A 26,646-nucleotide genomic window follows, 5' to 3' on the forward strand; every position below is an offset into this window, starting at 1 on the left:
CTTGCAGAATTTTGATGATGTCTTGGTTCCTCCTGTCACGTCAGTAGAAGTTACAATGATACATACTACATTGACTCTCAAACTGTCTTGAGGTGCCACACTAGTGCTCATCAAGCAGAGCTATTGAGGAGGGGACACACTCATTTCCTTGTGACTGGAGATGTTTATCCTAGAGATTCCATTGATTCAACTCACTACCTTGTTTTCATCAGGTTTCTTATCTCTGATTTTATCAATGATTGTTTTCTATTAACAAGTTTCTTAATGTTTTCTTCAGTTCAATAACTTATCATGCAGATGGAAGGTGTTCGTGTCTCTTTCCAGGTGATTGGAGACATCTGGAATGGATGGCACGTCTTATGCGGCTGAGGATTTAAAGAAATGTCTTGAGGGTTTGGTGCAGCACTTGTTTGGTAAACTTAGATCAGGAGATTGTCTTAATCAGATGCAAACTTAATGCTATCAGTTGATGCTGCAGTGAGAAATATGAGTTAAGGAATCATTTATCAGGTCGAATAATTTCAAAATCTGGGAAAATACTGCAAGTAAAAGGGGGGAAAAATAATGAAATAATAAAATAATAAAATAATAAATTTAAGTGAGGAAAGCAATTCATTTTTTTTTTTTTTTGATCAGTAAGTAATATGTGTATTGAAAAGAGGTGCTAAAGAAGCAACTCAAAAGTGGGAAAGCAATTCATGTTATGCAAAAGCGGTACAGGTTGGTCATTTAGAAGTCAAATCAAGATAGTCCAGAATAATATAGGGAATTATTTGTGATTCTCAAGGTACTTGTTAAGAATCATTGATAAATTACGTAAGGAAACATTTAAGAGTGCTATTATTCTTGAAATTTCTGAAATCTATCAGAAAGTTAGTTTTCATCTTGGGTTTACCATATACTGTATAGAATCTGTGTGGGCTAAATCTGTTGAAATTTGCAGGTAATGTGGAAATGCGCTGGATTGATACATATTTCCCTTTCACCAACCCATCATTTGAACTTGAGATATATTTTCAGTTATGCTTTTGATCTGGCTGGTGGTTGCATTTTAGCACTATATATTTCGAATTTCTTTAAAACTTTGTTTTTGAACTAATTTTAGTAGAAACAGGCTCCATTTCATTTTTCTGTTTTTACCTTTTGCAAGGAAGGGTAAAAATCATTTAAAAAATGTGAACTTCAGTTTATTCCATTGCTGGCATGTGTGGCTTTCATCTGTTTTTAAAGACACTAAGATTCATAGACTGATGATATTCCAATGCTTATAATAACAGTAATGTTGATGATAAAATAATATAAAAGTAGAAACAAAATTAGTTGTCTCCCTTTTTTTCTCTTTTAGTTTCTTTGTTCTTCTTACCCCTCTGTTGTGGGGAGGGGTGTGGGGCTCTTTGTCGTTGCCAAATGTGAAAAAGAAGATGCATTATGTCCTTTTATTTTGGACTTACAGGACCTATTATGAAGGCATTGCTTTCTTCAATGTATATTTATGACTTCAAGACATTTTTGTATTTTATTTTATGGCAGCATTTTTTAGTGTCACTATTGAAGGAGAAATTCATAAACATATATACACACAAGCTAGTGGGCATACACAAACACTGATGTTCCACACTCTAATTAAAAAATTCTTGCTTTGAGTAGTATCTTTTTCCAGAACTCATGTCCATGTCAGATGGCAACATGACAATGACTATTTGCCAGCAGATGGAATGCTGGCAACACTTTTATGGATTGAATGTTTTCCTTTCCCTTTTCCTTGTAGTGAATGATGTGTACACTTTAGTTGCTCTTACATATTTGATGCATTGTGCTTCATGCCCTAACTGATGCAGAACAGAAAAGTACCAAAAAAAAATGATGGGAGTCTAGAATTACTTCCAAAAACCTTAGGCTTCACATATAGGTTTCGTTTTCATCACACAAAAATGAAACATTGAAAGCTGGAAGGTTTTGTGTTTTCATTCATTGATCCTTGTAGAAGATAGAGTGATCAGCTTTGGAAACTACAACCCTAAGACCCCTAAGACTCTTAAGACCCCTAACACTCTTTGGAACCAATCACAGTAATAATTAAGCTGAGAAATCAGAAACTTGAACTGATAAATAAAAATTAAAGGGCACTAGGAAATATAAAGCATTAATGACTTTGGAAATAAGAACACTCCAATACTTACCCCCCGCCCTTCGGAAAACTCAACCTTGACAAGTTAAAGGCATGGAGTTTCTCATAAAGATCACAATTCAACTGCTGAAATTCATTGCTTGTGATCCACATACAATCTCAAAGTGGCCTTTCTCTCCATTCCACAAGATACTTTTGATAACCTCCTCTTTTGGTTGAAACAATTTAGTGACCAACAACTTTTCAATCTTCTCTTTCAATCAAGGGGCTGGTAGAAGATGACCATTTGGACCATTAATTGATGTAGCAGCTTTAGGATTAGGATAAAGGGTGCGGTCTTTAATATTAGAGATCTTATTAATGCTCATATTTTCTGGCAAGTCAAGTACATAAGCGTTGGGACTTGTTTTCCTGAGAATTTTATAGGGACCAACATTCTTTGAGTGGAGTTTCTTATAGGCACCTCTAGGATATTGTTCAGGCCTTATTCACACAATAACCATATCACCTTCAATAAGTTGAGCAAATTTTATTTTCACATCATCGTATGACTTATTTATTTATTTGATAGGCAAGCTGGAAAAACATGTATTCATATGACTTATAATTTCATTGATGAAAACAATTTTCATTGAACATGATGTTGTATGTCATCTGTATGCTCACTAAAAGCATCAGCTTCAATGATAGGTCATGCATCCATTGGTAAAGGAACCAAATCCATAGGCTTTCTAGGAAGCGATTCAGTCACAATCTCAAAAGGACTGTGACCAATAGACCTGTTCAGGGAGCTATTATTTGCAAATTTGGCCATTGATCTGATCTCTAGCTAGGCAGTGAAGTAAATGATCCAAGCTTCAATTAACAACTTCTATTTGGCCATTTTTTTTAGGGTGAAAAGAAAAAGAAAACTTTAGTTTGGCATTCGGTATTTTCCATAAAGTTCACCAGAAGTAACTCATGGACCTACCATCCAATTTAGGAAAATCATGAAGGCGAACAATTTCCTTGAAGAAGAGTTTTTTTTTTTTTTTTAATAGGTATTCCTTGAAGAAGAGTTTAACAATCAGGCAACATCTTTAGTCCTTAAGCGTGGGATAAATTGTACCATCTTGGAGTAATGATTTATCGCTACAAGTATACAATCATGTCTCTGATAGTTTTGGAAAACCAGGGACAAAATCCATGCACAGGTCTAGCCATGGCTCATGTGGCACAGAAGTGGCATGTATAGACCTATATTCTTCCTTTGCCTCTTTGATAATTTGCAGGTTTGATGTCTGGAGACATTCTTAGCCACATATTTTTTCAGACTTGGTCAATAAAAATGATTTTCCACCATTGTAATGGTTTCATCTCTTCCAAAATGACCAGTTGTTTCTCCAGCATGAAGTTCCAATATTACTTGCTCATGAAATGATGTTTTGGGTAAGCAAAGCCGAGTCCCTTTGAAGCAATATCAATCATGTAAAAAATCACCATATTCTCCCGAATTTCTAGGCACCAAAGCAACACATATAGTGCTAAAATCTTTGCAAGAAGGATAAGGTCTATTGAACGAGTCAAATCCAACAACTTGTACTGCAATAGAAGAAAGAGTGTATGCCAATTTGCTAAGGGCCACTGCAAAGAATTCTTTGCCATTGCAAAATGTGCACATATATGTTGTTGAAAAAGATGTTTAGAGCATGCATTAAACCTCACAGATAGGTTTTTTACAATATGGGTGTACACATTGACATTACTATTCACATCAAAATGAAAGAGATTAAAATATTAAATAGCATCACTATCATTTAGATTCTATATATGTTTTACCTTCAACACACTTAAGTTGATTGAAATTTTCATAATATATCTAATTTAATGGTAATATATTATAAAGACCACACAAAGAAACTTAAGATGATTGAAAATTTCATAATATATTTGGTTTTATGACAATATAATATAAAGACTGAAAAAATAAAATAATGTTTGACGTTCCAACCATAATACATTGCTGTTACTTCAAAATTTAGAAAAAAAAACACATTCATAATTCATTGCAATAAAAACAAATACAAGATTCTAAAAACTTTATCACCTAAATTCTGCATGTAGAACAAGAGCAAAGTTAGGATCTTTCTGTGTGGTTAAGTGAAACTCAGTTTCTTATCCTACTTTTCAATTTTTGGTTTCTTACTTATTCAAAACAAAGGTCGATAATATTAATAGTGTACTTGATATATATGGAATTACCAAAGACAACAAGATTTGCATATGGAATCATAAAAGAACACTAGAATGACAATTAATAAACATATAAAGATGTACATTTGAGTTGAGACACACCTTGAGGAGAGATACAACAAAAAAACATAAGCAAATGCACCCAAGGATTATGGAATTCTCCTCCTTTTTCCTCTGGCAAACCTCACTTTTCTACATGATAATGAATTTATCAAAAATACAAATTGATACTAAAACATAATAATTATAGTCATATCCCCTTAAGGCATTAAAATATTAGAAAGTCTCTTGATGAGCACAAAGAGGGTTAAAATTATGTTTATTGCTTGGATACAACAAAATGAAGTTACAAGTATACTAAATAATATACTAGGAAATAACATATCGACACCATATATAAGAGTTGAATTGAAGCTAAAACAAGAACTTTGAATGCATGTTTTCCACCCTTTGTGTGGCTTTGCCTTATTATATAATTCTATACATCATGTATACTTTAAAAAAAAAATTGTTTTGCATCTTTTTTGTTAGGAGCCTTTTTATGCAATTTTATTTTCTTATCACAAGAAAGTTGATTAGAGTTTTTGTAATTTATTTTCGTCATAATTTCATTGTAATATAAAAAAGAAAATTTGAGATTTTTCCTAATATTTTTGCTTTACTCCATACTTTTCATGATTTGAATGGAGTTTTTTACTTTTTTGTGTGAGACTCGGACTCATCAATGTCTCATAGTGTTCAAAATGGAGCCTATCGCAAAGGTAGAAGAAGCACCTACAACACTAATGATAGAGTTACTTCAGGAAACATGACTTTCATTCCTGTAAAAATGGCTAAGACATTTCAATTTTTTTACCACTGCACAAAAACCATGTTTTCTTAATTTCTGAAGGAGTTGTATTTTTTAAATAAATTTTATACAGAAACAACACTTGATCTCAAGATCAACTCAAGTAATCCATGTCTAATAAAAGGATGTGAGATACACCCTCCTCAACTTGAAGGAGTGTGAGCCAATTGAATAAGAGTGTTTTGAACAACTTGAAGACAAGCTATTCTATATGTTGTACCATCCTTTTTGATGGAACTCATGAAAGGCTAGTGGATATGAGTCTTTGAGGAATGAATTAGGTTCAATGCTGTTGTATATAATTTAGAGTAGATATTTGAAATGTATGGATATTATTTGTAGTACCATCATGGATATGAGTTGTGATGTTTATTTTCCTTGTAATTTATTTTATGCATTTAAGTGTCTTATTTCAAAAAAGTAAAATTTTTATATTTGATTACATTAGAGTTTATATTTAATACTTTAATTAGGATGACTAATGATTATATATTGATGTAAATATTATTTTTCACAAAGATAGTTCAAAAGTTATGTTTGGAACCAAATCCCAAAGGAAAAGAATTCTAAAATTAGATTTCAGTCTCTTGGTGATCATGATTGGTATGAGAAGGAATTGAAATGAAAACAATTCTCTCGGGTCTGGTATTATAATGAGAATAAATAACTTTGGTGTACTAGTTTGACCATGCTACAACATAAATATGAATGATCTAAATATTAATTCTTCTTAACTAAAATCAACCTAATTATAAATTTAATTATAAAAGTAAATAAATTTATCATAACAAAATTAATTAAGAATGTCATTTATATAAAAATTACAGAAACAATCAAATTCAATGATTTAAAATCACTTCTCAACATTAAATTTAAAATTCCCTCCAGCATGATCTAAATTATCTTAGAATTGGCTTTTTAATTCACTTAAAATGCAAAGTAACTTACACTAGTTTTAAAAAATTAAAAGATTATTATCATAAAAGAATATTTGTTTTCGTTTAAATCCCTTTACTCCTCTATTAATAATTATAAAAATAGAGAAATAACTAAAATAACATGACATAAATGATAAAAAAAAAAAAAAAGATATATAACTACAATGATATAAGTGAAATTAATTAAAATTGAGAATTCACTCAAGTTAGAGAATTATTTATTCTAATAAAAATATTAAAGAAATACATTACTTATTGTAACAAATTCTTTTTTTCTTCTTGTATTCTATGTGAGCATCTATAATATTGAAAATAGAAATAAAAGAATTCCCATTCATATTTAAAATAATTTATTTTAGAAGATTCCACCTTTAAAAAGTCCATTAAAGTTCAAAAAAGAGAAAAAAGATGAAATGAATAGTATGTAAAGAAAAGAGAGTGAAAAAGACAAAAATATATGTATTAATTTAAATTTAAAGAGAAGAGGTAAGAGTAACAGGGCAACATCGAAAAAGAGAAAATTTACTTTAATAAAATTCAAATCTCATAAATTAAAAACTCAATTGCTATTCGTAATACCATTTTTACTAATGCGACATTTTACATTTCTAAACTACCCTCCCTTGTTATTTCCCCCCTCTCTTTCATCTCTCATCTCTCCTCCTTCCCTTTTCTCTTCCCCAACCTCACGTCCAATTGCACCATTTTTTTATTTTCTTTTTTCTTTTCTTTTTTTTTTTGCCGACCCCCACCCCACATTTTAGCTTTCTTTTTATTTTATTTTTATTTTCCTTTTCATCTCTACCCACCTAACCCCCCACCCCACGTAAACTTTTTTTTTTCTTTTCATTTCTTTTATTTTTTTTCATACTAAATTATTTTTCATATTCTTCTTATATTTTAAAACAAAATAATTTCTTTAAATAATAAATTATAAAATGATTTTTTCACCAAAAGTGCGTTATATAAAATGATTTTATTATATTCAATGTTTCAATGTGAAATTCACAACTCAATTTTTTTAAATAAAAATTCTTATTAAAATTTAAAAGTAAAAAATATTTAATTGAAATGGTTTTTTAAAAAATATATTTTAAAATATATATTTCTTTATAAAAAAAAATGAAAGTTATAAATCTTATTTGAAAATTGTCATAAGATGATTGAATTTCATCTTTCATTGTATTTCGTATGTGATTCACAGTCTTAATTAACTAGAATTTAGGTTCGTGTTGAAAAGAAGTTAGAGAAAGTTCTTTATTAAAAATGGTATATGTGGAAAAAAAAAAGTTACCTTTAACAAAACTTTCCATTTAAAATTCTTTAAAATTCTAAAAAAGTTGTCTACCAAATCCTTTAAAATTCTTTCCTTCTAAAAACCTCCACTATTCCAAATCCATTCTTCCCTTTTTCCATTTAATTCCTTGATTCCAAATAAAGTAGAATAATAACAATCTTTCTAACAAGTTAATATCATGGAAAAGAAAATAATAACAATCTTCCTAATAAAATTCTTTCCTTCTAAAAATCCCTGCAATTCCAAATCGATTCTTCCCTTTTCCCATTTAATTCCCTTGAAGCAAAGTTACGAACATTTGGAAATACATTACAAAAATTTTGTGGATTTCTTCAAGAATGATTATGGAAGCAAAAGTTTAGAAACATTAAAAGGGTAATTTTTAAAAATAAATTATAGAAAAATCCAATAAATAATTATTTTTTTTCCTTTATTGAGGCATATTAAAAAAAATACAATATTTTGAAAATAGGTAATAGAAAAAATATTATAACAAAAAGGTTTATTTCTTTAGTTATATTAAAAAAAACAAAACAAAAAGTAACAAGGTTAGTTCAAAGATTGAAAAAAAAAATACATTAGAAATATTATCAGTGTTTTAGTTTTATTTTCATACTCATCTTGGGGTTTATATAAAAATCATTAAATGAAAGTGGCGTTATTACCTTCATAGATACTTCTACTAAACAAACAAGTAAAATGCTATCCTATGAAAACATATGTTTGAATTTTGTATATATATATATTCACTTTGTTAATATAAGCTTCAATGTTATTTAAATTTTTTTTTTAAAAAAAATAAATTAAACCCTTATTGAGATATTGAAAACAATATTTTTATTTTTATTATTCATTAAATCTTATCGACACACACTATTTATTAATACTCATATTTAAATAATTTTAAAAATTATTACCCTTTTTTTATAATAAGTGTCTAGCAAGGTTACAAAATACAGGAGTTACTAATTTTTCTATTTTTAGAAACAAAAGATATATTTACCAATGACATATTAAAATTGTTGAATCTGAACACACTCTGGAGACAAACAGTGAAGAGAGGAGGTAGGCAGAGGCCTTGACACAGCTTTGTGGGTTGCTTCCCGTTGGCACTGAGAAGTCACTCGACACATTTTCATTAGGCTCTTTCATGCTAGCTCTCCAATAATGCATTTTGGTGTAGTCTCATGCTTCTGCACTGGGTTGCTCATGCCTGAGTATATGGATTTGGCTGAACCATCCCTTCCCGAAACGCCATAACCAGCTCATCATCCTCCAATCATTCATTCCCGTTTTCTCTCTCTACTTCTCTACCCATATCTATCTAACCCATTTTCCCCCAACATCCCTCTGCTTAGGTTCCCATACATTCCCTGGTACACTCCTTTTCCTACCCCCTTCCCAGATGCATGCATGGCCATGCATGGTCCTACGTAGCTGCACCACTGCTCGCCCTTCCCACTTCCCACATGCTTATTCCCTCTCACGTTTAATCCCTCCCATGCATGACCGTGTCACACCTACTCATTTCTCCCACCACCACCCTTTCTCTCTCTAAACCACATTCCCATATTCGTCCAAACCCATCTTCTTCATTCTATGCACCAGATCACCTTCATGCCCACCATATCCACTAATGGAGGTGGCGGCAGGTTGCTCATTGAGAAGATAACTGGTGCCCCCCTTGTTTCAAATGACATGGGTGTACTTGATGATGGGGAGAATAATATATATAATTTAATATTTGGCTTCCAATGAGGATTGTGCTAACGTGGCATCAAGATTTATTTCTAGTAATGGATCAGTTGAAGTTCATGGAAAAGTTGGCCATCTTCTGTTAAGGCCACGTGACACCCTTCCAAGTTTATTTATGTATTCATTTTTATATATATTTAAAATTTCATGCCAAAAATAATTTTCTTCAAAATTCAGTTTTTCCGAAATACCATTCTCAAACAATACTTTGAAACCGATTTTCAATTATAATTTTTCGTTAATATTATTACTCCATTTATTTACTTATTTAAAAAAAATTAATAAAAAAAAATTTTAATTTAAACCATTTCTCAAAATTCCGTTTTCTAAAGTCAATTTTTAATTCCAAAAATTCCAATATCCGCATTAATTTATTTAATCATTATTATTTATCTATTTATTTTAAAATTCCATTTTAAACAATTCTTTAAAATTTCCGACTTTCGAATTTAATTTCTAATTCTAAAATTCCAATATTCACATTAATTTATTTAATCATTATTATTTTATTTATTTATTTTAAAATTCCATTTTAAACAATTCTTTAAAATTTCTGACTTTCGAATTTAATTTCTAATTCAAAAAATTCCAATATTCGCATTAATTTATTTAATCATTATTATTCATTTATTTATTTTAAAATTCCATTTTAAACAATTCTTTAAAATTTCTGACTTTCGAATTTAATTTCTAATTCCAAAAATTCCAATATCCGCATTAATTTATTTGATCATTATTTATTTATTTATTTTAAAATTCCATTTTAAATCAAATTCTTTAAAACTTCTGATTTACAAATTAAATTCCTAATCTCGAAAATTCTCATATTCACATTAATTTATTTAATCATTATTGTTTATCTATTTATTTTAAAATTCCATTTTAAACAATTCTTTAAAATTTCCGATTTTCGAATTTAATTTCTAATTCTAAAATTCCAATATTCACATTAATTTATTTAATCATTATTATTTTATTTATTTATTTTAAAATTCCATTTTAAACCATTCTTTAAAATTTCTGACTTTCGAATTTAATTTCTAATTTTAAAAATTCCAATATTTTACATTTATTTACTCAATCATTATTATTTTCACCACTGTTACTGTCATTTTATTTATTTGTTTATTCCACTTTTAAATAATTTTCGAAATTCTGATTTCTTTCAAAATTTAATTTTCAACATTCTAGTTCCTAAATTTAATTTTCAAAATCCCAATATCCATCAAATTTACTTTCTAAAATTCCACTTCTTAAATTTAATTCCCAATACTCAAATTTTCAAAAACTTCTCGAGACTCCAATTTTCTAATAAATGTCAAAAATCTTGTTTTCTCTCAAGCTATTTTTAGTTCACTCTGATTTTCAAGTAACCTATTGTTCCTCTCGACTTCACATAAGCAAGAATGATAATTTTTTCATAATTCTAAAATAATGGAATTTGTGAGATTGATTAATGTCAAAATAAGTCAAGTTTTGGTGGGAGGCCCCACATACGTGATTTTATGACTGACTGACTGATTGATTGATTGATTTGATTACCATGCGTGATTGATTTATGTTGTTCCTTAATATGCATATAACCATTCTATGTTCGTCACTAACCCCATTTATGATAGCACATTGCGGCTCATGGCCCAAGTACGCATTCGCTCATTCTGATCATTCTTTATACATATTCTGATTCTCATATATGCCTGATTGACGTGAGTATCCATCGATTTTCTTGTTGACTACTGCGTCTGCTTCATTTTATTAGTAGAGACCTGACTTCAGGGACTTAGAGGGGTGCTACGGTCCATACCGTACCTTTTCGATAAGTAACCTGACCTCCGAGCCCGATCCGGTTTTTCACAGTTTTCCAAAACATGGAGTTATACTTAGGGTTTTTCTTTCTTATTTTGTTTTCCCCTTTAAAAATAAAACAAAAATAAGTGGTGACTCCAAGTCATTCAATAAAAATCATTTTTCAAAATTAAAAATTGAGCTCACCATTCGAGTGGGAAACACATTGAGCTGAAATGCGGGGTCCACACTTTATTTTTAATAAAAATATTTTTAAAATATAATTCTCAAGTATAAAATTCAATTGAATAACAATGATAATTATTACCTAATCTACTAAACAAACAAGTTAAATGCTATCCTTTGAGAACACACATTTGAATTTTTTTTTATATGTATTTCTAAAAAGTTTTTTTTTTTACTTTGTTAATATAAGTGCTAATATTATTTTTTTTTTATAAAAAAAATAGATCAAACCCTTATTAAGATATCAAAAACACTATTTTTATTTTTATTTTTCATTAAATCTTATTGACATTCACTATGTATTCATTGTAGCATTTTTTAAGTAGCTTTAAAAAATTATTACCTTTGTAAAGTAAGTTTCTATGAAGTCTGAGTTACTATTTTTTTTTTTTTTTTAAAATAGAAGATGTATTTAAATGACACCCAATTCATTAAAATTATATGCCTCACAACTAGTTTTGTCAATGTGCTATTTTTTAATTCCATTTTCAGTATATTTGTTATCATTTTTTTAATGGTTGAAATCATTTAACAATGAATACAAAGCTTCACCCAAACAACAAATATGAAAAAATTAACACAAATTAACATTTGGATTGATTAAACTTTCTCAAATGTAAGTTTTTGTCATTAATTTGAATCAAGATGCTTGATAAAAAAATTGGGAGTCCTCATAAGAACTTACAATACATAAAATTATAGGTAATCATTGAGTAATTCTATGGACTTGAATGGAGAGAAATTTTATTCTAAAAAAAATAGAGAAAAAAAAAAAATTAAAGTCATGTGATTACTTTCAAAACTAATCCAATTGATGGAAATTTGAGAAAGCCTCCTAACAACTAAAGTAACTAACCCTAAACATCATAATAAAGCACTAAGGGAATAAGGACCGAAACTTCGCTTGATGCAAACTACTATCTTTGCATATCTAAGTCATCCAATGGGCAATAATGCTTTTTGTGGAGAAAATTGGACTTTTGCCCCTTACGATACACAAGCCAAGACTAAGATTAATTGCTCTCTTTATTCCAAGTCTTTTGCATATCTAAGTCATACTAAGATTAATTGCTTTCTTTATTCCAAGTCTTTTGCATATCTAAGTATCCAATGGGCCACACTTTTTATGGAGAAGACTAAACTTTTGCCCCTTGCGGTACGTATGCCTCATCCAATGGGCCACACTTTTTATGGAGAATGCCAGACTTTTGTCCCTAGCAATATGAATGCCAAAACCAATATTAATTGCTTTCTCTATTCCAAGTCTTCTGCATATCTAAGTCCATCCAATGGGCCATACTTTTTATAGATAAGACTAAACTTTTGCCCTTGTGATATGAAGACCAAGACTAATTGGTTTTTTCAATATTCCAAGTTATGTGCATACTTCTATGTAGGGTAATAACATAAGGAAGTTTCGTATGGTTTTATAATGTGAGTCTAGATTTGTTATTCTGTTTTTTTTTCTTTACATGCATACGCACACTTTTCCTCTTAAATAACATAATTTTTATTTTTTCAAATAATCTTTGAAAAAACTTTTATCATACCCCTTTTTAACTATTATACTATTTTCCCATATCTAAAATTTTCAAAGTACACATTTTGTTTTGCAATTATTTCTTAACTACGTACATTCCTTGGACATTACAAAAATGATTTTATTTGAAAATTAACCAATAAATATATTTAGATGGATGACTCAAAATTTAAGAAAAAAATTTGTTCATCAATACTATTTCATGTAGAATATATATGCATATGTATCAAAGAAAAACATGAAAAATCGAAAACTATACATGTATAAATATTAAGATAAGATTCATATATTGGTGCAAGTACAAAAGAAACAATATTTCAACAATAATGTTTTTTCCCTTTGAAACTTTACATGGCTTTACTTGGAAACAACATTTGGATACAAGTACCATATACAATTTTTTAAAAACCGTTCTTCAAAAAATAATTCTTAAATTAAGACCGTTTATGATTTTATGTGGAATTTGTGTTTTGAAAAGATGGGTTTAATATAATAAAAGTAAGCTTTTAAAAAAAATAATAGAAAAGACAAGTTGAGTATATATAAAGAGTAGGAATTACTCATATATTGAAAAGATAAATTTAAAGTAAAAAACTAAAAAACTAAAAAATATTGTACTCTTGTATATATTTGTCAAACAACCATTTTTAACATTATTATTTTAAAATGACATTTTTTAAGAAAAAATCCCATGTTTTTTTTTGCCTCCCAATTCAATCTAATAGAAACCTTCGTCCTTTAAAACTCAACTGCTTTATAGAGTAGACCAAGACTTCTAGCTCATGATGTAGGGTTGTACGTCGTATTATTTCTCATTAAAAGATAAGACTAACCCTAGATGTTAATAACTATGAAAGTTTTACTTTAGCTTATGCAGGGACCTATTTTATGATGAAAGAAACTTTTACAAACAAATATTCCCTTCTTTTTTTTTTTTAAAAAAAAAGAAGATTATATTTGGTTTCCATTCCATCTTTCACTTAAAGCTGAAAAAAGAAAATTATCCTTAATGAACCTTATGCTATACATCTATTCTTCATATTCTAATTGCTCTGGGCATGCTTAACTTTCTGATTTAGTGATTCACATAGTAGTTAGAAAGCCAAACTCTATCTTTAGGCTGATAAGTTGTGAAATCTAGTAGTCATAGTTTTCACTTAATTGTAGATAATTAAGAAGGATGCAAGGTTAACTAATAGTAAAAGATATAATTGAAAGTGACAAAACTAAATGGATATCATTTGATAAATTATTGTGGCCAAGGTGGATAAGAAATATGATCTCCTTTTTCTACTTGGTTGCCCTCCCACTCTTTCCATGACATCTTAGCTTGTGATTAAAAATGGGCAAAATAGTTCGACTCTTGATCGGACAACCAACCCACATCATTTCAATTGCATAACAATTGTTATTACCTTCATAGATACTTCTACTAAACAAATAAGTAACATGCTATCCTGTGAAAACATATGTTTGAATTTTGTATAGGCATTTGATAATATATATATATATATATTCACTTTGTTAATAAAAGGCTCAATGTTATTTAAATTTTCTTTTTTTTAAAAAAAAATTAAACCCTTATTAAGATATTGAAAACAATATTTTTATTTTTATTATTCATTAAATCTTATCGACACTCACTACTTATTAATACTCACATTTAAAGAACTTTAAAAATTATTACATTTTCTTATAATAAGTGTCTAGTAAGTCTACAAAATATACAGGAGTTACTAATTTTTCTATTTTTAAAAATAGAAGATACATTTATCAATGACACATTAAAATTGTATGCCTCTTAACTAGTTTTGTAAATGCACTATTTTTTAATTGAACTTTCGATATACTTATCATATATTTTTATGGTTAGAATCATTTAAAAATGACACATTCAACAAAGCTTCATCTAAACAATGAATATGAAAAATTATAAATTGAATAAGTCTAGATATCGCCTAAAATTGATGAAAGCACAATAGAATGGTAATACTCTCCTCTTTCATGTTCATACAAACACAATTTAACATTTGAATTAAACTTTTTGAAATATAAGTTTTCATCATTAATTTGAATTGAAACACCTTATTGGAAAATTGGGAGTTTATGAAGAACTTACAACACATAAAATTATAGGTAATTATTAAGTAATTACATGGACTTAAATAAAAAGAAATTTTATTTAAAAAATGATAGAAGATAAAAAAGAAAAAATTGGAGACATGAAATTGCTTTTAGAACTAATCCAATTGGTGGAAATTTGAGAAAGTCTCCCAATAGCCAAAGTAACAAACCCTAAACATAATAATTATTTCTTAGTACTAAGAGTATGAAGACTTAAACCTCATTCAATGCAAACCAAATCATATAGTGAGCTATACTTTTTGTGAAGAAGTTATTTCCTTGGACGCTACAATAAAAATATTTAGATGGATGACTTAGTACTTAAGAAAAATTTTGTTTGTAAATGTGAATTCATGTAATCCATATATCCTAATGTTTTCAATTTTTTAGTTTTATTTTCATATTTATCTTGGGGTTATGTAAAAAGCATTAACAATATTATTTCGGAATAACTATTAAAATGTTAATTATTTATTTGTTGGTATTATAATTTGCGATTGTGAGAATAGAGGAGCAAAGTACAAAGAGTCAGTGTAAGTAGGCCACGTGTAAATATCTTTTCTCTTCCAACTTAGGCCCCACCCAATAATGGGCTTGGGGCAAAGCACCAACTATTCAACTTGGATTGGGCTAGGTTATCTAAGAATTTGATAATTTGTTGCTAGTGCCTTAATCTTTGTTTGTGGATATTTAAGAATTTCATTTTTTTTTTCTTTAAATACAAGAATTCACCTATTAAACCTATGAACATATTTATCTATAATGAGGAATTGGAAGGAAAGTGGGTTTAAAAGTCAAGAATTTAACAATATAAAAAAATTATCTTTATTTTTAATAAAATATTTTTAAAATATAATTCTCAAGTATAAAATTCAATTGTATAACAATTATAATTATTACCTAATCTACTAAACAAACAAGTTAAATGCTATCCTTTGAGAACACACATTTGAATTTTTTTTATATGTATTTCGTAAAAAGTTTTTTTTTTTTTTACTTTGTGAATATAAGTGCTAATATTATTTTTTTTTTTATAAAAAAAATAGATCAAACCCTTATTAAGATATCAAAAACACTATTTTTATTTTTATTTTTCATTAAATCTTATTGACATTCACTATGTATTCATAGTAGCATTTTTTAAGTAGCTTTAAAAAATTATTACCTTTGTAAAGTAAGTTTCTATGAAGTCTGAGTTACTATTTTTTTTTTTTAAATAGAAGATGTATTTAAATGACACCCAATTCATTAAAATTATATGCCTAACAACTAGTTTTGTTAATGTGCTATTTTTTAATTCCATTTTCAGTATACTTGTTATCATTTTTTTAATGGTTGAAATCATTTTACAATGAATACAAAGCTTCACCCAAACAACTAATATGAAAAAATTAACACAAATTAACATTTGGATTGATTAAACTTTCTCAAATGTAAGTTTTTGTCATTAATTTGAATCAAGATGCTTGATCGAAAATTAGGAGTCCTCATAAGAACTTACAATACATAAAAGTATACGTAATCATTGAGTAATTCTATGGACTTGAATGGAGAGAAATTTTACTCTAAAAAAATAGAGAAAAAGAAGAAGAAAATTAGAGTCATGTGATTACTTTCAAAACTAATCCAATTGATGGAAATTTGAGAAAGCCTCCTAACAGCTAAAGTAACTAACCTTAAGCATCATAATAAAGCACTAACGGAATGGGGACTAAAACTTTGCTTAATGCAAACTACTATCTTTGCATATCTAAGTCATCCAATGGGCAATAATACTTTTTGTGGAGAAAATTGGACTTTTGCCCCTTGTGATACACAAGCCAAGACTAAGATCAATTGTTGTCTTTATTCCAAGTCTTTTGCATATCTAAGTCATACTAAGATTAATTGCTTTCTTTATTCCAAGTCTTTTGCATATCTAAGTCATCCAATGGGCCACATTTTTTATGGAGAAGACTAAACTTTTGCCCCTTGCAATACGTAGGCCTCATCCAATGGGCCACACTTTTTATGGAGAATGCCAGACTTTTATCCCTAGCAATATGAATGCCAAAACCAATATTAATTGCTTTCTCTATTCCAAATCTTCTACATATCTAAGTCCATCCACTGGGCCATACTTTTTATAGATAAGACTAAAATTTTGCCCTTGTGATATGAAGACCAAGACTAATTGGTTTCTTCAATATTCCAAGTTATGTGCATATTTCTATGTAGGGTAATAGCATTAGGAAGTTTCGTATGGTTTTATAATGTGAGTCTAGATTTGTTATTCTGTTTTTTTTTTCTTTACATGCATACACACACTTTTCCTCTTAAATAACATAATTTTTATTTTTTCAAATAATCTTTGAAAAAACTTTTATCATACCCCTTTTTAACTATTATACTATTTTCCCATATCTAAAATTTTCAAAGTACACATTTTGTTTTGCAATTATTTCTTAACTACGTGCATTCCTTGGACACTACAAAAATGATTTTATTTGAAAATTAACCAATAAATATATTTAGATGGATGACTCAAAATTTAAGAAAAAAATTTGTTCATCAATACTATTTCATGTAGAATATATATGCATATGTATCAAAGAAAAACATGAAAAATCGAAAACTATACATGTATAAATATTAAGATAAGATTCATATATTGGTGCAAGTACAAAAGAAATAATATTTCAACAATGATGCTTTTTCCTTTTGAAACTTTACATGGCTTTACTTGGAAACAACATTTGGATACAAGTACCATATACAATTTTTTAAAAACCGTTCTTCAAAAAATAATTCTTAAATTAAGACCGTTTATGATTTTATGTGGAATTTGTGTTTTGAAAAGATGGGTTTAATATAATAAAAGTAAGCTTTTTAAAAAAAAAAGGAAAAGAAAAGAAAAGAAAAGACAAGTTGAGTATAAAAAGTAGGAATTACTCATATATTGAAGAGATAAATTTAATGTAAAAAATAAAAAAAGTAAAAAATATTGTATTCTTGTATTTATTTGTCAAACAACCATTTTTAACAATATTCTTTTAAAATAATATTTTTTAAGAAAAAATCCCATGTTTTTTTTTTGCCTCCCAATTCAATTTAATAGACACCTTGGTCCTTTAAAAACTCAACTGCTTTATAGAGAAGACCAAGACTTCTAGCTCGTGATGTAGGGTTGTACTTCGTATTATTTCTCACTAAAAGATAAGACTAACCCTAGATGCTACTAACTATGAAAGTTTTACTTTAGCTTATGCAGGGACCTATTTTATGATTAAAGAAACTTTTACAAACAAATATTCCCTTCTTTTTTAAAAAAAAAAAAAAAAGATTATATTTGGTTTCCATTCCATCTTTCACTTTAAGCTGAAAACAAAAAATTATCCTTAATGAACCTTCTGCTATACATCTATTCTTCATATTCTAATTGCTTTAGGCATGCTTAACTTTTTAATTTAGTGATTCACATAGTAGTTAGAAAGCCAAACTCTATCTTTAGGCTAATAAGTTGTGAAATCTAGTAGTCATAGTTTTCACTTAATTGTAGATAATTAAGAAGGATGCAAGGTTAACTAATAGTAAAAGATATAATTAAAAGTGACAAAACTAAATGGATATCATTTGAGAAATTATTATGGCCAAGGTGGATAAAAAATATGATCTCCTTTTTCTACTTAGTTGTCCTCCCACTTTTTCCATGAAATCTTAGCTTGTGATTAAAAGTGGGCAAAATAGTTCGACTCTTGATCGGACAACCAACCCATGTTGTCATTTTAATGTGGAAGTGACTCTAAATTTTTCTTTGATTTGAAGTCAATGGTCCCACATTTGAATTGGAAACTTCGATGAAGTTTCTAATAATGAAAATTTAAACTTAAATTATAAGGGAACCTTTGGGTATAAATTCAAGTCATCTATTATTATATTTTTTTCATCACACACCAGCCAATTTTTGTTATAGCTTTTGAAGATACGATGTATCGAATCCTTTGCTTCCTCTTCTTTCTCTCATATTCTCCAGTTATTTGTTTCTCTTTCTCTAATTCTACAAAGTTGTGTCCTCATCACCAGAATGTTGCCTTGCTTCGACTTAAGCAATTATTTTCCATAGATGTCTCCGCTTCTTCTTCGGATGATTGCAATTTAGCTTCTTTTGCCAAGACAGACACTTGGAAGGAAGGCACTAATTGTTGCTCATGGGATGGTGTCACATGCAATAGGGTTACAGGCCTTGTAATCGGGCTCGACCTTAGTTGCAGTGGCCTCTATGGTACCATTGATTCCAACAGTAGCCTCTTCCTTTTGCCTCATCTACGAAGGCTCAACCTTGCTTTCAATGATTTCAATAAGTCATCCATTTCAGCTAAGTTTGGACAATTCCGGAGAATGACTCATCTCAACCTTTCTTTCTCTGGATTTTCAGGTGTAATTGCTCCAGAAATCTCCCACCTATCCAACTTGGTTTCACTTGATCTTTCCATCTATAGTGGATTAGGACTTGAAACAAGTAGCTTCATTGCACTTGCTCAAAACCTAACGAAGTTGCAGAAACTTCATCTACGAGGTATAAATGTCTCTTCCATTTTGCCTATCTCCCTACTGAATTTATCTTCTTTGAAATCTATGGATCTCTCTTCTTGTCAACTATATGGGAGATTCCCTGATGATGATCTTCAACTGCCCAACCTTAAGGTTCTCAAGTTAAAGGGTAACCATGATCTCAGTGGGAATTTCCCAAAGTTCAATGAGAGTAATTCCATGCTGTTGTTGGATCTTTCTTCTACAAATTTCAGTGGGGAGCTTCCTAGTTCAATAGGCAGTCTAAAGTCTTTAGAAAGTTTGGATCTTTCTTCTACAAAATTCAGTGGGGAGCTTCCTAGTTCAATAGGTAGTCTAAAGTCTTTAGAAAGTTTGGATCTCTCGCACTGCAATTTCTCAGGGTCCATTCCCTCGGTCTTAGGGAACCTCACACAAATCACTCACTTGGACCTCTCAAGCAATCAATTTGATGGTGAAATTTCAAATGTTTTCAATAAGATTAGAAAGCTAATTGTATTAGATCTTTCCAGTAATAGTTTCAGAGGTCAGTTCATAGCATCACTTGACAATCTAACAGAACTTTCTTTCTTAGACCTTTCAAACAATAACCTAGAAGGTATCATTCCTTCTCATGTGAAGGAACTTTCAAGTCTATCAGACGTCCATTTGTCCAATAACTTGTTGAATGGGACAATACCATCTTGGTTGTTTAGTCTACCATCATTGATAAGGTTAGATCTCAGTCATAACGAACTCAATGGTCATATTGATGATTTCCAATCCCCTTCATTGGAGTCCATTTATTTGAGTAATAATGAGTTAGATGGGCCAGTTCCAAGTTCCATCTTTGAACTTGTAAATCTTACATATCTCCAACTTTCTTCAAATAACTTGGGTGGCATTGTGGAGACAGACATGTTCATGAATCTTGAAAATCTTATCTATCTCGATCTTTCATATAACATTCTGACATTGAGCAACTACGGCCATTCCAACTGTGCGCTACCATTCTTGGAAACATTGTTGTTGTCTTCTTGCAACATAAGTGAATTCCCAAGATTTTTATGCAGTCAAGAGGTGTTGGAGTTTCTGGACCTTTCAAACAACAAGATTTATGGACAACTTCCGAAATGGGCATGGAATATGGGTACGGAGACACTGTCTTACTTCAATCTTTCTCAAAACTTGCTAACCGGGTTTGAGAGATTTCCATGGAAGAATATGCTATTTCTCGACCTTCATTCCAACTTGCTTCAAGGACCACTTCCATCATTGATTTGTGAAATGAGTTATATTAGTGTTCTGGATTTCTCTAATAACAACTTGAGTGGCTTAATTCCACAATGTTTGGGAAACTTCAGTGAGTCACTCTCTGTTTTGGATTTGCGAATGAATCAACTTCATGGTAACATTCCTGAAACGTTTTCGAAGGGCAATTTTATCAGGAATCTTGGCTTCAATGGAAATCAATTGGAAGGGCCTCTACCACGATCTTTGATCAATTGTAGAAGGTTGCAAGTTTTAGACCTTGGAAATAATAGAATAAATGATACATTCCCTTATTGGTTGGAAACTCTTCCAGAGCTACAAGTTTTGATCTTGCGTTCTAATAGGTTCCATGGTCACATAAGCGGTTCAAATTTCCAATCTCCATTTCCCAAGTTACGAATAATGGATCTTTCACGTAATGATTTCTCTGGTAGTTTACCGGAAATGTATTTGAAGAATTTCAAGGCAATGATGAATGTCACTGAGGATAAAATGAAACTGAAATATATGGGGGAATACTATTATCGAGATTCGATAATGGGAACAATCAAAGGATTTGATTTTGAATTTGTAATTTTGTCTACCTTCACAACAATTGATTTGTCCAACAATAGATTCCAAGGAGAGATTCTAGATTTCATTGGAAGTCTTAGTTCACTTCGAGAACTCAACTTGTCTCATAACAATCTTACAGGGCATATTCCATCATCTTTGGGCAATCTAATGGTGCTTGAATCATTAGACCTCTCTTCGAACAAGCTCAGTGGGAGAATTCCAAGGGAGTTGACAAGTCTGACATTTCTTGAAGTCTTAAATCTTTCGAAAAATCATCTCACTGGAGTCATTCCTCGAGGCAACCAATTTGATACATTTGCAAATAATTCATATAGTGGGAATATAGGATTATGTGGATTTCCATTGTCTAAGAAATGTGTAGTTGATGAAGCACCACAACCTCCCAAAGAAGAGGAGGTGGAATCCGATACTGGATTTGATTGGAAAGTCATATTGATGGGGTATGGTTGTGGACTAGTAGTTGGATTGTTTATGGGGTGCCTCGTCTTCTTAACAAGAAAACCTAAATGGTTTGTAAGAATGATTGAAGGAGATAGACATAAGAAGGTTAGAAGGTCAACAAGGGGCATTCGCAGGCATGGAGCAAGAAGAAGTTAGGCCATTTCTATGATATTGTATTTTGTGGTGAATGATACTAATGAATCTTGCATTCTTATGTAAACAAATAACATGTATTGTGATTAATGAAGTAAGAGTCTTTGAAGTTGTAAAAATGTTTGTTTTTATTTTTTCTTTCTTGAAATGGAATAATACGTAGTAACAATATTTTCAAATCATCACTACCATTTAACTTATTTATATATCATGATCAAAAGTATTTTTAAATGTTGGGTTATGTAATTAGAAAAGGTAGAACTCAAAGGTTTTGCAGAGAATTAGATGCAATTGATTGCTTATCACTAAAAGACTAACGAATTTTTGTTAGAACAAAGGGTGATTTTTTACAAGAATGATATTGAAAGGGTTGTAAATTAATGAAATCCAAATTCCAATTTTAGGTTACAAATGTTCACTAAACTCTCCTCCATATAATACATTTATCTTAACATGAAACATTTAACTGGTCTTTACTACGAGTCTTGTCTATGGAAGACTAATTAAGCATTCATAAAACATTAATTAATTCATGCGCAAATTGGATTATGTTATTATTTTAGAGGTTAATTGCTTATCACTTATCTCATGATTTAAATGCATTCAAAAGTTATTTTCTTTTACTTCAACTCAAACTCTTCCCGATCTTATATTAAAAATGATATTTTTATTATATATTTATAGTTATTTGTTAGATAGAAAATTCCTTCTTTCAGAATTCCCGAATCTCTCTTATAGGCAAGGTGGAGTAATTTAAGAGCCCTTTTTTTTTTCTTTTTTCTTTTTTTTCTGTTGGGCTCCAGCCAGCCCATCAGTGACTGAAATTCAAGGATTGTTGGGCTCCTTTTGAGGGCCAAAGTTGGTTTTAATTCTTGGAAGAGGACTCAATCAGTTCCATATCAATGAACGTATATCAAGCTCTTGACTTTTATCTCATACGTACACAAAGCTTCTGTCATTCAAACTTCCCCCTTTTAAAAAAAAAATAAAAAATTAAGTGTGTTTTAGCTTATTCATAGTCAAATAAAAGCTTTTTATTTTAAAATAAAATAATGTGTATTTCAATTTATAAATTTTATCTTTTAAAAAATTGTTTATCATATCATCATCAACAAATGAGTGAGTAACAGGCGGACAGTTGAGGCCCAAAGGGGGTGCAGTGGGTTCTTTGGGCCCAGATTCTAGCACAAGAGAGCACATGCTAGCCCAATCATGATTTGGCATCTTGAGTTGGATTCTAAGCATTATTTTAAGGCTATGTTGCTCGAAAGTGTTAAACAAAGGAGAACAATTTGCTAAAAAAATAATTTTCATATAAAAAAAAAAACAAATGTATTATTTTCTCCTATTTGAATGTGAAAATTTGGAGAAAGTGAATTAAATCTTTTTGAATGTCATGCAAAGAGATTATATATATATATATATATATATATATATATATATACTCCAAACTTGTAGATTTATTGTCGTAGAGTGAATTGGATTCCTTGTAGATTTATTTTATTGTTGTAGAGAGTGAATTCCATGTAGATTTTTTTTTTTCCCTCAAATTTTTTTTATGGAAAAATAAATTAATATAATTTTTTTTTTTTCATTTCTTTCTTCTATATTTCTTTGTTTTTCTTCCCTCCAAAATTTTCACAAATGAAACACAGTCTTCTCATAGAATAAATGAGTGCTTACCAATGACATGGAAATTGAACAAATCTTATAGTTTTGTAAAAAAAAATTCTAACTAAGAATAATAAAAAAAAAAAAAAAAAAAACCACTGCGCCCCCTTTGTTTAACCCACAGCCATACCCCATCAATAAAAAAAAAATTCTAACTAAGAATAAAATTGAACAAATTTTATTGAAAAAATCAATATATATATAATAAAATTTATGATAATCCATAATAATTTACAATATTTGAAGTCATATTTAATATTTAGTTTATATATATTTATGATAATGCATATATAATAATATACATGTATTTCTCAAATATAGATTCATTTATTGTTTGAAATATTATATGTATTGCTTTATAATCTTTTTTTTTTTTTTTTGGGGGGGGAATCATTCAATGAATTTTTCTACTTTGGGGCAGCGTTACCACACCGGATAGGCAGCCTCATCTCACTTACAGAGCTTGGGTTCATGAATGCCGTCAATTGAAATCACTACCAAAAGAGATGCGTTCCCTTAAAAACCTGCAGAAATTCTATATCTGGGATTGTCAACATCTAGAGAAAATATGCCGACAGAAAACAGGGGAAGACTGGCCCAGGATTGCTCATATCCCACAAGGGAGGTCCGAAATCCCTATCCTTTCTTCTCATTTTTATTATTTTTTCGATCAAAATGCAAGGTTTTCTATTCTCTCTTGGTAATTCCATTTTTATATTGGCACTTCATATGTTTGTTAAAATGCTCACATCAGTAAATCCATTTTTTTTTTTTTTCCAGACCACATATACAGTCGATGATGATGTACATGAAACTCATCATTTTACTTGGGGTTGAGGCGAGATTTGATATGATATCTCTCCCAGAGGAGCTGATTCAACATGTTTCCATGATCTAAAGTCTCAACATTAGACATCGCTCTGTTTTTGAAACATTACAACACTGGATAGGCAGCCTCCCCTCAGTTACAGAACTTGGAATTCATGGCTGCCAGAAGGTACGTTCCCTCGAAAACCTGTAGAAGCTCAAAATCTACATTGAAGTCTTAATGAGGGCTGAGGTGCTGTGTCAGTTAATGTTTCTCTCCCCTTCATTGAAGTCTCTGTCTATTGGATGCTCAGGTGCTATGATGTCTCCCAGAGGAGCTGCCTCAACATGTTTCCAGGATCCAAACTCTCAAAATTGAATACTGCACTGGTTTTGCAATATTCCTGCCCTGGATAGGTCGCTTCACCTCACTTATGGACCTTCATATTTGTGACTGCGCTGAATTGGCATCACTTTCAGAAGAGATGCATTCCCTCAAAAACCTTCTGACACTAAAAAATCTTTCATTGTCAGCACCTGCTTGAGGATGCCAAAAAGAAACATTTCAGGTTCAAGAACACAGAGAGCTATACTTGGTGGAGATTTCATCAATATAGAGAGACATTTTAGGTCTGAAATCCACCCTTCTCATTTTCTTATGGCTTCATTTTGATTTAATTTCCTAATTACATGAATTCTATATCTGTAATCCCAGTATGTATTAGCACATAAATCAGAAGTGATTTTGATTTTTTTTATGTCCACACTTTATTCATTTGATGAAATGCTTAAACAAGTAAGTTCGAAATTTTTTCCCTTCAAATCAATTTCTAATGCACCATGAATTGGTAATTGAAGTTTGGAAATATGTTGGGATGATTTAATTATTATTTTGTTGCAGATTTCAACTTGCTTAAGACGCTTGTGATTATTTCTTCTTGGCTCAACTTGAAATCATTGCCTACGTTCTTCCATTTGCTACCTCAAAATCACCTAACAAAAGTTTTGGATTGCCTAAAAATTTTCTCATGGCCCATAAATTCGTATCTATCAGATGGCTGATATACAAAGGTCCTGCTTTCCTTAGAAATCAGGTCTACCCTCTGCCATATATTTCAGGTAATCTGTTGCCTGCTTTTAATCTCTACATCATCTTTCATTTTGCTTTCATTTTGTCAGGAGTGTCATACAAGTTGTAATTATATTTGTGAACTTTCATATGCACTATCATTTTTTATTGTTTTTTAATATATAATCCAACCAAACATATCATAGACCAAAAACTTATTATGTCAGTCGAGTAGTTTGTTTTTTTCCCCCTTCATTTGGTGATGTTGTTTTGGGCCTAGAAAATTTTTTAGAGTTATTATTGCAAATGTGATGTTGTCTAATCAATACAAAAACTAATGAAATTCCACTCTCTAGAGACATTTAATTATCAAGAATCATATCATTAGTAGTGATTAACAAATATCTAAGAATCAATCCACATCAAGTCTTGTAGATATAGTATATTTCTCCAATTCTCAAACTTGAGATATTAAAAATCATGCCAATATATCAAGTAAAAAAGAAACAATCATATGCCCAAAGCAAACCAGAAGAAAGCCCAAGGAAAAAAAATTAGACAATGAAACAATTAAGCTCAAAACCTTTCAAGACCTATAACATTAGATAATTAGTCAATTAGGCATATGCCCAAGGATTTCCTAAGGAACTCAAACCTAAGATAATTCAGGGGTTTTGTAAAGATATCTGCCAATTGATATTTTGTGGGGACAAACTCTAGAGAGACAACATTTTCTTCAACAAGATCCCTAATGAAATGATGACAAATTTCAATATGTTTAGTACAAGAATGAAGAACATGATTCTTTGATATATTTATAGAACTAGAGTTTTAATAGTATATGTTCATGGTCCTTTACTCAATCCTATAGTCTTTCAGTATTTGTTTCATCCACAAGAATTGTGTACAACAACTTTCAGCAACAATATATTCAACTTCAACAATAGATAAGGATATAGAATTTTTTTTTCTTACTAAGCCAACCCATAAAACAATCACCAATAAAAAAGTGAGCATCATATGTGCTTTTTCTATCCTCAACATTTCCGACCCAATCAACATCGAAATAACTAACAATCATAAGAGAAGAATCATAGGGATACCAAAAACCATAATCAAGAGTCTCACTAATATATAATATAATTCTTTTAACGGAAATTAAGTGTGAATCTTTGGGGTTTGCTTGTTAGTTAACACAAACACCAACACAAAATGATATGTTAGGACTACTCACT

General features: G+C 30.0%; 2 protein-coding genes and 1 long non-coding RNA gene across 3 annotated transcripts in view; all 3 read left to right on the forward strand.

The window, feature by feature from the left end:
• The first annotated feature begins 336 nt into the window (after positions 1-336).
• The window catches only part of LOC117909235 (phenylalanine--tRNA ligase, chloroplastic/mitochondrial-like), a 76,588-nt gene continuing 50,278 nt past the window's right edge, over positions 337-26,646 (forward strand). The window contains exons 1-2 of the mRNA XM_034823184.1: positions 337-413; positions 944-1,020. Coding sequence (XP_034679075.1) covers positions 344-413; positions 944-1,020 — 147 coding nt within the window. The 5' untranslated portion in view covers positions 337-343. The remainder of the gene's footprint in view (positions 414-943; positions 1,021-26,646) is intronic.
• Positions 18,852-21,958, forward strand: LOC117909233 (receptor-like protein 53). The gene is made up of 2 exons (XM_034823180.1): positions 18,852-19,156; positions 19,310-21,958. Exons 1-2 carry the CDS (start codon positions 18,862-18,864, stop codon positions 21,865-21,867), a joined length of 2,853 nt encoding a protein of 950 aa, XP_034679071.1. The 5' UTR covers positions 18,852-18,861; the 3' UTR covers positions 21,868-21,958.
• Positions 24,013-25,412, forward strand: LOC117909240. Its single transcript, XR_004650322.1, has 4 exons — positions 24,013-24,160; positions 24,316-24,532; positions 24,657-24,972; positions 25,244-25,412. It is a non-coding gene; the product is annotated as an uncharacterized LOC117909240 (long non-coding RNA).

This window comes from Vitis riparia, chromosome 19 (assembly GCF_004353265.1).
Source record: "Vitis riparia cultivar Riparia Gloire de Montpellier isolate 1030 chromosome 19, EGFV_Vit.rip_1.0, whole genome shotgun sequence".
Taxonomy (NCBI): domain Eukaryota; kingdom Viridiplantae; phylum Streptophyta; class Magnoliopsida; order Vitales; family Vitaceae; genus Vitis; species Vitis riparia.